Here is a 14,045-nt window from a genome sequence, read left to right on the forward strand (position 1 = left end):
AAAGACTGTTCTTTCGCTGCCACCCTCACAGTTTAAATGGATTGGACATCTACTAGTGTATAAACAATTTACAGCAGAAGGATGAAAATAGCTTGTTTTTGTGTTTATTAGTTTTGTAAAATATCATAGAATGCTTTTCTGTTTGTTGTATCGCCATATCATGAGATCAACATTATCGTGAGCCTTGTATCGCAAATCATATCGTATTGTGAGGTACCCACCCCTGTAATTAACTGAGACAATTATTTGACGCCTGGAGTCTACTATATTACATCATTTAAAGAAATGTGCAAGTATCATGTCTTCACATTTTAAAAAATGACTTTAGCCAGAGTGGCTGACAGCACACAGCAGGAATCAGTTCAAGTAGGGATTAAAAGCAAAGCTGTCACTTTTGAAGTCACTCAGTCATTTTGAGCAAACACATGTGCTTCTACTCTGCTTTCGTGTGCAAGAATGTCAACGTGTCCGTGCTCTTTTCCATGTGAATGGCAGCTTACTAGTTTCATGTGAAGGACAGGTGGGGTCACTGTCAAAAAAAGATGTCTAGTCCCATGTTTTCGACCTTTAATTCCACTAAGGCATTTAGTAGTAAATGGAGAATATTACATTTCATTGATACCAATAAAATCCAATTTTATTTTATTTCACAATAATACTATCATTGTGTGTGTCAATCACATTTAATATTGGATTAAATCACACACACAATTCAATCTTAGATGTGCAAAGGTTTTGTTTGAGTATTAAAGTAATTAATGACTTTTCATAAAGGAAACCATGGGTCGAGGTTGACAAATAGCATATTGTCTGTCTACACGTGTTGCTGACCCATTTGTGTTCAAACATCAGGTAGATAGACAGACAGACAGATAGCATAGACTTCATAATGATACTGACGGGGCGAGGGACCATTTAATAGGGGGCCTATCTCTATCAAAGCTGACTGAGTGGCAACACAAAGAGCTTTTTACGTTGAAAATTCTTGTGACTATATCTGTGAATCCTTTAATTCTTATAATAAATAAATAAATAATTCTATAGATATGGACGTAAAATAATCGATTCTTAGTTAAAAGCAACAACAACAACAAAAAATGGGCAATTAGCATTTATTTGACATAAATATGTTGAATGTGCTGCTAGTCTTTAAGTCACTGTGGCGCTGCCTTACCACAACAAAGAGCTTTTTATGTTTAAATTATTGTGAATAAATGCTTCAATCCCTGACTTCTTAATAGATATGGACGTTAAACCGTCTTTATTCTTGGTTAAAAGCAAAAAAAAACGGGAAGTTAGCATTTATGTTACGTAAATATGTCAAATGTGCTGCTAGTCTTTAAGTCACTGTGGTGCCGCCTTACCACAACAAAGAGTTTTTTACATTAAAATTCTTGTGAATAAATGCATAAATCCCTGAAATCTTTATAGATATGGACGTAAAACAGTCTCGATTGTTGGTTAAAAGCAAAAAATCTGTACAGTTAGCATTTATTTTACCTAAATATTGTGAACTACAACGCCAATGCCGTAGCGGTTAATTTCTCCTGTTGATTTATTTCACAACATTTCAAAATGCATGCACGATTCACACGATTACTGGGTTCTAGATCACAGAACTGATTTGTGTACACTCTACCCCTTTCAATCACTTAGTTTATAGTCTTATAGACACCCCCACCCCCATTCTCCTCTTTCACTGGCCAATAGGCCCCCACATGGTGTAAACCGGAAATACATCTCGCTGACGATAGCACCAGCATATTAGTAACTGGTTTAGATGTTCAATGTATTTCTTGTTGTTGTTTGTGTATGTGTTTCTTTTCTTTCTTCTCTTGTATTTCTTTTCTTCTGTCCCCCCATAATCCCTTCCTGTTCGCTGCTTTGTCATAATAAAAAGGTATTTTGAATTATCACAATGGGAGTATGTCAGACTCTCAATGTGAAACATTAAAACTGTTCAGAATCCGGGCACTTAGACTTCCATTCTCTGTGTCAAACAGCTGAACAGGACAGGTTTAAAAAAATAAAAAAATAAAAAAATAAAAATGCATGCACGGTACGGAAAATATAATAATTACCTTGAATTTTCGAACAAATCACTTCTGGGACAATCCTTCCTGTTTATATGCGGTACAGCTTTCGTACTATTTCAACCTAAATCCGGCGTTAGATCACTGTGTGCGTGTTTTAGAATAACTCCTCTTGATGTGGGGAAGCCCCCTACTTGATGGTGAGGCGCAGTGTATGACGGATGTGACCCGTCAATATTATTATGAAGTCTAGGATGGTTGGACGGACGATTTAAGAAAGACGTTCCAAAAAATACTCAGAAAACTAGCCCTTACAGGGTTATTGTGGGTGGTTATTGAGTACTTTTACTAAAGCGAGCCCCACTCCATCTTACGGTTTAGTATCTGTGACCAGAGGGCAGCCATGTGAGGTATGAGGATGTTATTGGTTATTGACAGTGCAAGGCGTGTGACTGCTCTGTGATCGAGCTCTGTGAGGTTGGGTGTGGGATGGCAAATGATCTTGGATGCAGTGTGTGTTATTTTTGATCTGTTCGTTCCTGTTGGTGGTGGACAGATTACTATAGAAGCAGGGGGAACATAAAGATAGATGGGGAAGACAATGCAATCATGAAGTAGAGACTGGAGGTGGAGGGCAACTGAAAGAGCACAGAGTTTGCAAATGACATGTAGTCTCTGTTGGAACCTTTTCTTAATGTCAGTAATCTTCTTCTCGAGTCATGTGTTGCTCAAGTCTCAGTTTATTGTCTATGAGGGTGATGTCTGTGATGTCCAAGCAAGGGCGTAAGTTTGGTCTCAACATTGGTAGGGATGATAAAAAAGCATAACCTGCATGTCCACTTTTTGGTGGGGACGGGGCATTTATAAGACCAAACAGATTATTGAATGGAGGTCATGGCTACATTTCTCATAAATGTGAACCTAATTAATTGATAGGCTAAATGATCAATGCAAAATAAATCTGAATTGACTTATACTTTCATGTGTATTGGTTCAGGTGATACAGCGATCAATTCAAACCTTTGTTTTCGAAAACGACGAAAGAAACATTTTGAGGTACAATTGCCTTTATTAAAAAATGCAAAAGAATGGCTCCACTTCTGGGGGACAATGGAGCACCCCTAGGCTCAAACTAAAGTATTGTAATAACTTGGGAATAAAATTAATGGAAAACGTCTGAGATATCCAAGGACTGATCTACATCTGAGGCATACTAGACTATTCCAGGACTCAAACCATGTTACTCTCATGTAATTCTGATGTGTGATTTCATTTCATGGATTTTTTTTCCATGTCAGTTCATGTTCATGTCAGTGTCCCCCAAAAGTGGACTCATTCTTGGATAGCTCCCAGTCAAGTCATTAGCCAATCAAACGTGTGTTTGAGGGGGGTAAAAATGGACGGGCACATCCAGCAAGTGAAAAGGGATAAATGTAAGTCCGAACATAATGAAAATACAGTGGTACCTTGACATATGATCGCTTCGACCCATGATTTTTTGTACATCCGACGACATGCTTGAAATACGACGATTTATGACAGCGCCGTTGTTGCGTTGTTTTCCCGCAAGACTGACGCACAGCGGATTTTCATGTGAGAGAAATCAACATGAGTTCCAAGAATGTTAGTGCAGGTGGCGAAAAAAGGAAAAAGGTAAGGCTTACCACTGAAATGAAGCTGGAAATGATACAAAAATATGAGCACCAGCTTCATCAGTTTTTTAATCATTTATTTCAGAAGTTGTGCAACACAACATGGCTATTGCCTGCCCCAGCTGAACAAAGTGAAAGTAAAAAGTTCTCCCTCCCTCACTCTGTCAAGTCAATCACGCGGTGCGTTCAGGTACAGCACGCAAAACACATCCGCCACATTAGAACCCGATTTGTTACATTATTACAGGTATTATTATTATTACTGTTATAATATATTATTATTCCAATTTTTATTCATAATGTATTTGTTTATCTCTGTGTAATTGCTATTTGCAATAGTATCAGTAGCATTTATTAAGGATTTAGTGGAGGTTTTCAGCCAGTGGAACGAATTAATGAGATTATAATGTATTCTTATGGGAAAATCCTGCTCGACATACGACCATTTTGACTTACAAACAAGGTCCTGGAACAAATTAACTTTGTATGAAGATGTACCACTGTAATTCAATTAATAATGGTAGGGTCCATTCTATCCTTACAAGTTTGCAGTGCTTTCTCTCAAACCATTATCTAGTGCTTTTTGAAGTGGGTTTTGGGTCATTGTCCTGCTGGAAGACCCATGACCTCTGAGGGAGACACAGGTTTCTCACACTGGGCCCTACATTATGCTGCAAAATTTGTTGGTAGTCTTCAGACTTCATAATGCCATGCACACGGTCAAGAAGTCCAGTGCCAGAGGCAGCAAAGCAACCCCAAAACCTCGCTATGTTTGACTGTGGGGACCGGGTTCTTTTCTTTGAAGGCCTCGTTTTTTTTTTTCCTGTTAACTCTATGTTGATACCTTTTCCCAAAAAGCTCTACTTTTGTCTCATCTGACCAGAGAACTTTTTTCCAAAACGTTTTTGGTTTTCTCAGGTAAGTTTTGGCAAACTCCAGCCTGGCTTTTTTATGTCTCAAGTTCAGAAGTGGGGTCTTCCTGGGTATCCTACCATGGAGTCCCTTTTCATTCAGACGCCAACGGATAGTACGGGTTGACACTGCTGCACCCTTGGACTGCAGGTTCAGCATGAACTTGTTTGGATGTTAGTCAGGGTTCTTTATCCCCCATCCGCACAATCTTTAGTTGAAATCTCTCGTCAATATTTCTTTTCTGACTATATATAGGGAGGTTAGCCACACTGCCATGGGCTTGACAGTTATTGATGACACTGTGCACGGTAGACACGGCTGCATTAGCAACATGCATAACAAAGAACTAGATGTGTTAGTAAACAGCCGCCATCTTAAAGCAGTAGATTTCTCAGGAAGGCTCTGTTGTAGAGAACCTTCCTAGCTAACTTTTTATCTAAAATGCTCCTATATCAGCAAAATCTTGACTTAAATGTATATTTAAATGATGAAACAGTTTTAAAATTTACACATGTCAAAAGTAGACAGAAGAGAACTAATGCAATTTTAACAACTTTAACGGTTGATTCACAACATTAAATGACTTCCACACATATAGCAAAGGTTACTATCTAGTTATTGCAATATCCGCAATACCCCTGTGTCTAGTTAAGTTTAGGGTAAAGAATTGGGCTGGGGCCAATTGTCCCCAAAAACCCTTTAAACTTCACATTGTGTGACCTGTTTTTTTGTTTTTGTTTTTGTTTTTTTTTTTGAGAAAAAAAAAAACATGAAAAATGTCACCAGTTACTTTGCCAAGTAACTAATTACTCTTACATTCAGGTAATTGAGTTACTAACGCAATTACGTTTTGGGAGAAGTAATTTGTAACTGTAATTAATTAATTTTTTAAAGTAAGATTAACAACACTGTATATAACTGAACTGAATATAATGCAAATAAGGTTGGTGGGGACAATTTAAGCATCCTGAAAAGTTGGTGGTGTTATGTCCCTATGCAAACCTACGCCCTTGTGTCCAAGGTATTTGAAGTGGCTGACCTGTTCTCCTGTTTGGTTATGGATGAAGGTGGGGACCAGAGACTGGAGAGCTGTGTGTATGAGTTATGTATAACCATTTCTTTTGTTTTTGTTACATTCAGCTCCAGGAAGTTGTCAGTGCACCACTGTGTGAAGTGAGAAATGGATTACGTAAAGCATCACACTGACACACAGAGTGCACACAAGTCAAGGATAGGGGCTTAATGCTGAAGTGGTTGCAAATTCCTGAGGTGACCCGGGGGGCTTATATCCCAGGCAATAGGCATAAGAAAATTGCTATATGAAGTAGCACCCTTTTTTTTTTTTTTTTTTTTGAAGTGTGTGATGAGTGGAGTGTGGCTTTCAGTGCATTCAGCTGACATGATTGATTTTTTTCATTTTTAACAACTCATTTAAAAACATAATCATTCAAATTTGTTTCAGATTTACAATACATTTAGGTTCATTTCGCTTTAAAATGTAAAGAACACTGACGAAGAAAAGAAAATGCAGTGAGTGCTGACAATAATGGTACAAATCAGACTGAAGTCAAAACTTGATTGGCTAAAAAGCAGACAGAAGCACATACAGCAGTATTTTTGTCAAGAAGTGAATGTCCAGGTTGGACACGACATACGTATCAAGCAGAACCACTGCTTAGATAATTCCATGCAGATGGGTCAGAACGAGCTTAGCATTTTAACGTTATGTAACTAAGTGCTGTGAATGTCCTCAGGCCCTGCGCATATGGGCAACTTTTTCCATTTATGGACAACTGGCACACTTCTAAAAAAGAAAAATAGAAAATTAATGTACTGAATTACCATTATACATAGACGCATTTTTGGTTGTGACGTCATCCTTATTTTTGGATGTTTTCAGGCTATTTTCTGGAGTTGCTGAACCATTCAGCCATCACACTGCAGGAGACATTCACGTCTACTTGGAAATCTTTCTACTCCGAGAATACCCAGGTGTTTACAGACCTCTATGCAGATTTGAGGCACTACTACCGAGGTTCTAACATCAACCTGGAAGACGCTCTCAATGATTTCTGGGCAAGGCTTCTAGAGAGGCTGTTCTTTCACGCTAACAAGCAGTATTCCATTGGTAAACACAATGTGCAATCACTTCACTATAGTCAAACAGCAGTTACTTCATTCATGTTGGTGTGAATTTGTTTTATTGACTGCAGGGGACGACTATCTGGAGTGTGTTTCTAAACAGTCAGAGATACTTCACCCTTTTGGAGACGGGCCCCGTGACCTTAAAACAAAGGTCACACGCACGTTTGTGGCCGCCCGTTCCTTTGTTCAAGGACTGGTCGTCAGTGGGGAGGTTGTCCGCAAAGTGTCGCAGGTAATGTGTCCATTCTGTCCTCATGCTGTGTGTTTGTCTTTCGCTTCATTCACTTCTAAAGCATATTTCTTTAACACCCTGGTGACTTAACAGATTCCTTCTAAGAGAAACTGTGATCGTTATTATTGCACTGTTTTTGTACCCTGCCTTTTTATTGTTGTTGCTGAAAATGACTCGGAGCACTATAAACCTTTTACTGACGTTTAATCTCTCCTGCGGTTGACATTTTTCGCTATTTATGTGTTGCAGCATCCGTGTTTATGTCTTCATAATACAATCACTTTAGCTGCTTGTGAGAACACTTACTTCAAATCAGGAGTTTCCAACCCATGAGTCATGGCCAGAATCACGTCAACAGGGCTGTGAACTCCCAAATAGAGAATTATGAGACTTTCTCTGTCCACATCACAAGTGTGACAGCTCAACATACTTCATCAGTCATGTTCTTGCTTGTACCTTAAAAAAAGTGTGTGCAGCATGTAGAATATGAGCAAAAAGTGAAATGTGCAGATCAGGAGTCGGCAACCTTTAACACTCATACAGGCATTAAGACCTGGTTCCCACTGGAAAGGCAGCACTGGGAGCCACACAGACTTTTTGAAATGAATATGTTACCACAGAGGTTAGGAATCATTTTGACCAAGAGAACCAAAGAAAACCCACTTTGAAAAAAAAATAATTTTCATTCTCGGTGGCTACAGTGTTTTTGTGTGTGGGTGGGGTGTATATACGTATTAAAAAAGACAAATGTCCCTCAAACCCCTCATGGGGTGGTATCCAGTGTATCCAGTCCTCTAATTTTTCATGTGTCTGAGCAGACACACAAGCTCCCAGAGCACATAGCGGATCACTGTGAGCAACATCAGATGTGTACGCTGTGGCAACACACTGGTAGCACACCTGTTCAAAACCTTGTTACATGGCTTAATAAAAGCAAGTTACATGGCTTGTTAAAAGAATGAAATTACATCAGCAATTTTAATTAGTTTACTTTTAAAATGTGATTTTGCCCACTTAAAGTGAAAAAGACAAAACTCTCGTTTTCATGAGATGTGTACTGTTATATGTGAGATTCCTGCTTTAACCATAAGAAGAGTCCTGCTTTCATGGGTGTATATCAAACTCCCACATTAAAACTGTACAGACAATGAGGACATTCAATATTTCTAGTTCCTGGGTCCAAGTAGCTATACAGGAAAGGTTTGATTAAAAAAAGTTTCACCGCTTGTTCATCAACAACTCATTACCCTATCATAAAGAAAATAATATGTTTTATTGAACAATTGGTGAAATTGGTGCCATGGTTCATTGTTTACACCTACATTTTTATACCTTAGTGGGCTGTGATGGTGGGTTGTACAGCGTTTAGATACACCACGTGGTCCGAAAAGGGCTATCGTATGTATTTTTCCCTAAGGACTAAGAGAAGCAGAAAAAATCGATGGTGAGCCTTCAAAACGTGAAATTGAAAGGCCTTTTATTTATTTATTTATTTTTTTGCTGTTTAAAAAGGGGCTCATTGGCTACAGCCAGCAATCACCATCAGCAGGCACTAGCAGCTTTCCCCAGCACAAGCAGCAGAATGATGTGTATCATTTAAATGGACCGTCTGACCTAAAAAAAAAATTATTATTATTATTTTTTTAAATATATATATATATATATATATATATATATATGTACAGTGGTATGAAAAAGAAATTTCTCACACTTTGACTTGGCCACTCCAGAATGTGTATTTTGTTCTTCTGATACCATTCTAAAGTTGATTTACTTCTGTGTTATGGATCATTGTCTTGTTGCAGCATCCATCCTCTTTTTAGCTTCAACTGTCTAACAGACGGCCTCAGGTTTTTCTGCAAAACATCCTGATAAACCTTTGAAATCATTCTTCCATTAATAATTGCAAGTTGTCCTGGCCCTGAGGTAGCAAAAAAGCCCCAAATCATGATGTTCCCTCCACCATACTTCACGGTGGGGAAGAGGTGTTGATGTTGGTGAGCTGTTCCATTTTTCCTCCACACATGACGTTGTGTGTTACTCCCAAACATTTCAACTTTGGTTTCATCAGTCCACTAAATATTTTGCCACAACTTTGGAAAACTGTGGAATGTCTAAGTACCTTTTTGTGAACATTAAACGAGCACCAATGTTTTTTTAGACAGCAGTGGCTTCCTCCGTGGAGTCTTCCCATGAACACCATTCTTGGCAAAAGTTTTACATATAGTTGAGGTCTGCACAGAGATATTGGACTGTGCCAGTGATTTCTATAAGTTTTTAGCAGACACTCTAGGGTTCTTTTTTTTTGCCTCTCTGAGTATTCTGCGCTCAACTCTTGGCGTCATCTTTGGTGGACGACCACTCCTTGGGAAAGAAGCAACAGTGCCAAATTATTTCCATTTGTAGACAACTTCTCTGACTGTCGGTTGATGAACATCCAGACTTTTAAAGATGGTTTTGTATCCTTTCCCAGCTTTATACAAATCAACAATCCTTGATTGCAGGTCTTCAGACAGCTCTTTTGACCGAACCATTGTGCACATCAGACAATGCTTGTCATTGATACATCTCTTACCAGGTGTGTGTATTATAGTGGGCAGGGCAGCTTTAAACCACTCATCAGTGATTGGGCACACACCTGACTTCAATTGTTTGGTAAAAATTGGTTTCATTTGCTCTTGAAGTCTCCTTAGGCAGAGGGTTCACTTACTTATTTTTCCCTTTTCTGTCATTGTTTGCATGCTATCCTCATTAAAATATGAAAACCTATAAATGTTTGGGTGGTTTTAATTAAAGCAGACACTGTTCTTCCATCTGATTTTGACAAATATCATTAGGCTATACCCTGATACCCTCAAAACTTACAAAATCGAGCTAACAAGCACGTGCAAGCGTCTAATACAGATAAGAGTATATGTCACAAATGGCCTCTAAAAAAGTTGACAATTTAAAAGAGGTAGTGACTCAAAGTGCCTGTGACACTAAAATGCATGTTTATTTCATGATACATGCTGTATTTTATGCTCCTGAATGAAATGGACCGCTTGGATGTGTGTGGAAGCGATCGCTATATTTATTTAGTGTTTTGAAACCCCGCGCCATGAAAATGAGTGACTTCCGGCAACAGTCTCGAGTTAAGAAAGAGGGCGCTGTGACGTGTACGGAGGAAGGAGTCCTCTTCACTATACAGCCGTACTGTTGTATAAGAAGGACTAAGGATTCAGCTGATTGTGCAGATTAATATGTTTATTTTTCGCATCACGCCAGCCAAAAGGCTGCAGAAAAATCTTGCTGTACGAGGGAGAGGAGTGTGCACCTTTATGGGGTTTCAAAAGGTTCCCATTCACCGGTGAATATTGGCCAAAACAAGCCCTACTACTGTGGGACCATGGGGCTTACGAGGATCATTTTAATATGTAGGTGGCTTGCATTTTGTGGCTGACATGCTTCTTGTCGACTTGGCCGACGACCGGCGGGAGAGCACTATACTCGGCTGATTCCCCTCTTCATGTGCCCGGTGTTCTGTCAAATTTTCCGATTGATCAGAAATTGCAACTTTGAGTTAAAAATAGCCGCGAATACAGCGATTACAGAGTGAACACTACAAGCTTTCTTTAAATAAAGGGCTGCTTACGTTTGATCATGAATGATCATTTAAAAAGCTCTCCTCATACACATTAGCTGCACATGTTAGCTGCACAACAACTGCAGCCGCCCTCCTCCACTGAGTCTCGCTGCTTACGACTTCGCCGTGTAATAAAGCATTATTTTGCCATATTCGTGTTGACCATTTGGCAGCTAGACGCTCCTCCGACGTCGGCCGGTTTGTTCAGTGGTCATTCATTGTCCAGCTGCTTCCCCAGCGAGCTCTCCTTTCCGTAGTAGCAGGCGAACAAGCTGTAAATTGCTCTCCGTCGGGCGGTTTGCCAATCGGCGAAGACAATCGACAACCCAGTCGTCATGTGAAGTGATCCGGGCTAGTTATGTGTGATATTCCGCTTCGAAGACTTTGAAACATCACTCGGTTCGGGTTAGCATGTCGGCTAGCTGTCACACCTCTTGGTTTGTTCACCTTCTCCGAAGCCGGGGAAGGGAAATAACATAAGCCCGATTTAGGTGGCATAAAATATCGTTCGGGAGGTGCGACAGTTAAGGTGAAGTCGACAGTTTTGACTATTAAGGAGTAATTTTGCCATGTCGTGTTGAATAAATGCATTTTTAATATTTCATATTCCATTTAGCACAAGACTGTTATTTGTCATGGCCATGGCATTTATTTAGCTATTGGGGAAAAATACTTGGATAAAAAGAATATTGTGTAAAAATATTGGAGTAGAGAGACTGAAACAATGACATTTTCCGGCTCTCTTCATCTCGTTTTCCATGTTCTGAATAATTCCCCCTCAAGGGACTGACTGGTCCTTCTCAAGCCATTTATTTAGCTACTGGGGAAAATACTTGGATAAAAAGAATTTCTTGTAAAAATATTGGAGTAGAGAGACTGAAACGATGACATTTTGCAGCTCTCTTCGTCGTGTTTTCCTCGTTGTGAATAATTCCCCCTCAATGGGCTGCATTTTAAATCAGATGAAATCGTGACGTCATCCACCTGTTGGGGACGCTAGAGCCCTATAATGGTAGGCGTGGCTAACCAGCAGATTAAAAGACTAATTTCTTGTCATCTGCGGTTTGCTAAATTGTTGTATATAGTCGAATCGTCTCAGAATATGATTCTAATTCACATAATAATCCTATTTAAGACTTTTTTTTCCTCCTGTCGTACGCACTTTAATCAATTACCGTATTGGCCCGAATATAAGACGACCCTGATTATAAGACGACCCCCTCTTTTTCAAGACTCAAGTTTGAAAAAAGACTTTTTGAACACCAAATTAATTTTTATACAGAAAATAATTACAGTACATCCGAAACAAATGATTATAACAATATATTTGAGAGAAAAAGCATGTTATTTTGCCTCATTCAAATCTTAATATATTAACATTTAAATATGTAAACTTAAGTGCAATCACATTCGTAAATGAATGGCTTCTGGTTTTTGAAATGTAAATAAACTAATCTATTGTGATAAAACAACAAAAGTGCAATAACTGCATTAACCATCAAAGTGAAGTCTATGACAGAACATCGCTTCAATGATATCTGGCGCCATCTAGCGTCGTGAATGGGGAAAGTAGCTGAGATCTGTAATGACAGAACATTGCTTCAATGATATCTGGCGCAATCCAGCGTCGTGAATGGGTATGATGTCTAGACCGCGAATAAAACACAACCCCCTCTTTTTCAGTCTTATTTCAATGCAAAAAAACACCGTCTTATATTCGGGCCAATACGATAATCCCTGGTGATACCTTCCCAGTTAGCAGGGTCAGTTTAAAAAGTAGGAGAAAATCGCTCGTCAACCAATATAGAATATACATACAATTATGCCACGCACATAAAATAAAGCTAAACCTATACATCATAAAACACCCCTGATAAAATACAGACATTTGAAAATTCAAAAGAGGTCATTTTTTCATCATTCAGCCTTTCAAATGAACGGGTCCACCCTCATCGGAGCGATGTTTGGAACTATTCGAGGCTCCATTACCCGGAAGTACCCGCAAGTAAAATCGCATAATGGATCCCTACGGGAGTGTCACAACTCTCTTTCTACATGGCTCTGGTTGCTACCAAAATCTTTTACTAGAATAGTGTCTGCGTTAGCTCATTGGCTCCCATTGACAGTTCTGGACATCCAATGCATTAGCGCCATCAATGGCACTGAAACAGAGCATTTACAGCCGGTCTGAAGGGCATTTATAGGTCATGTTAATTCTAGGACATTTACAGGTCACTTCCTGTTGATTTTGAATATTTATATGGGAAAATTCCCGAGTCAACAGGAACTGACCAAAAATCAATATTCTGAATATTGTCGAATCGCCATGTGCCGGTTTGAGATTTTGACGGTATTATCATCTTAAGCAAAAATACTGCAGTTTCACGGTATGACAGTATTGAAATTATAGCTCTAAATTGTGTTATTTTGAGATGTATAGGTTAAAGAAATCTTTTTTCCTTTGAACGGGATTTTTTTATTTTCCACAACATATTTGCAAATTGTAACATCAGCATGAATATAACGTTAAAATAAATAAATAAAATAACAAAAAATAACTGAAGTATATTAAATAAAATTGAGATAAATAGAACTTATAGACTAAACCCACAGCTCAACGTTGCTGGACTTAGACAACATACTGTATGATCAAATTGATTTTATGTAAAACACATACCACGACTTCTATTAATATTAATTAGTTGAGTACTTATGGGGAGCGAGAGCAAGACACAGAGCATGTGTGTATGACTCGCATCATTATTAACACATCTGCTTATTTACCATCGCTAAACACACTAAACCACCTGGAGTGAACTTTCGTAGCTGGTGGGAAACGTTCATGACAGCGTTTACTTACGTTAAATTTTGTGTGACAGATGATGGTCACGTAAATGTGAAATTATGTTGGAGTTCCTGCAGTCCTTCCTCCTCTAAGCCGTAGCCGTTTCTTTTTGGTAGCCGAAGTACTCCCATACTAGCGACTTTGTCTTTTTTTCGAGGGGGGGGGGGGGGGGGGGCTCCGGTGTAGTTTCAACACCTTCAGCCATTGTGTCTATTCTACAGCAAAGTGACAGACACAGGAAAGAGCAACAACTGGAGGGCCGCTCCTAGCCACAGATTTGTCGCTGTATTTTTTGGGACATAAAAAACAGCTACAGTATGCCTGAGAATTTTAGTGGTTTTGAACCTGTGACCTTTTCATAACATAGGAAACCAGCACATACCTATTGTAAAATGATTTCCTGACCCATGTATAGATAAATGTCTTATCGCCATAACATGAGATAATCATTATTGTGAGCCTTGTATCACGAATCGTATGTATCATAAGGTATACAGAGGTTCCTACCCTTAATGTAGATGGTGTATCTGGAGAAAACCCACACAAGGACAAGCAAACGTGATACAAAATGATTTGAGCTCAAATTTGAATCTGATCCTTT

At 39.0% G+C, this 14,045-nt stretch overlaps 1 protein-coding gene across 1 annotated transcript in view; it reads left to right on the plus strand.

Moving 5' to 3' along the window:
* The window catches only part of gpc1b (glypican 1b), a 225,226-nt gene that overhangs the window by 166,089 nt on the left and 45,092 nt on the right, over positions 1 to 14,045 (plus strand). The window contains exons 3-4 of the mRNA XM_057858322.1: positions 6,498 to 6,725; positions 6,811 to 6,974. Of these exons, the coding sequence (XP_057714305.1) occupies positions 6,498 to 6,725; positions 6,811 to 6,974 (392 nt within the window). The remainder of the gene's footprint in view (positions 1 to 6,497; positions 6,726 to 6,810; positions 6,975 to 14,045) is intronic.

The sequence above is a fragment of the Corythoichthys intestinalis genome, chromosome 14 (genome assembly GCF_030265065.1).
Source record: "Corythoichthys intestinalis isolate RoL2023-P3 chromosome 14, ASM3026506v1, whole genome shotgun sequence".
In the NCBI taxonomy this organism is placed as follows: domain Eukaryota; kingdom Metazoa; phylum Chordata; class Actinopteri; order Syngnathiformes; family Syngnathidae; genus Corythoichthys; species Corythoichthys intestinalis.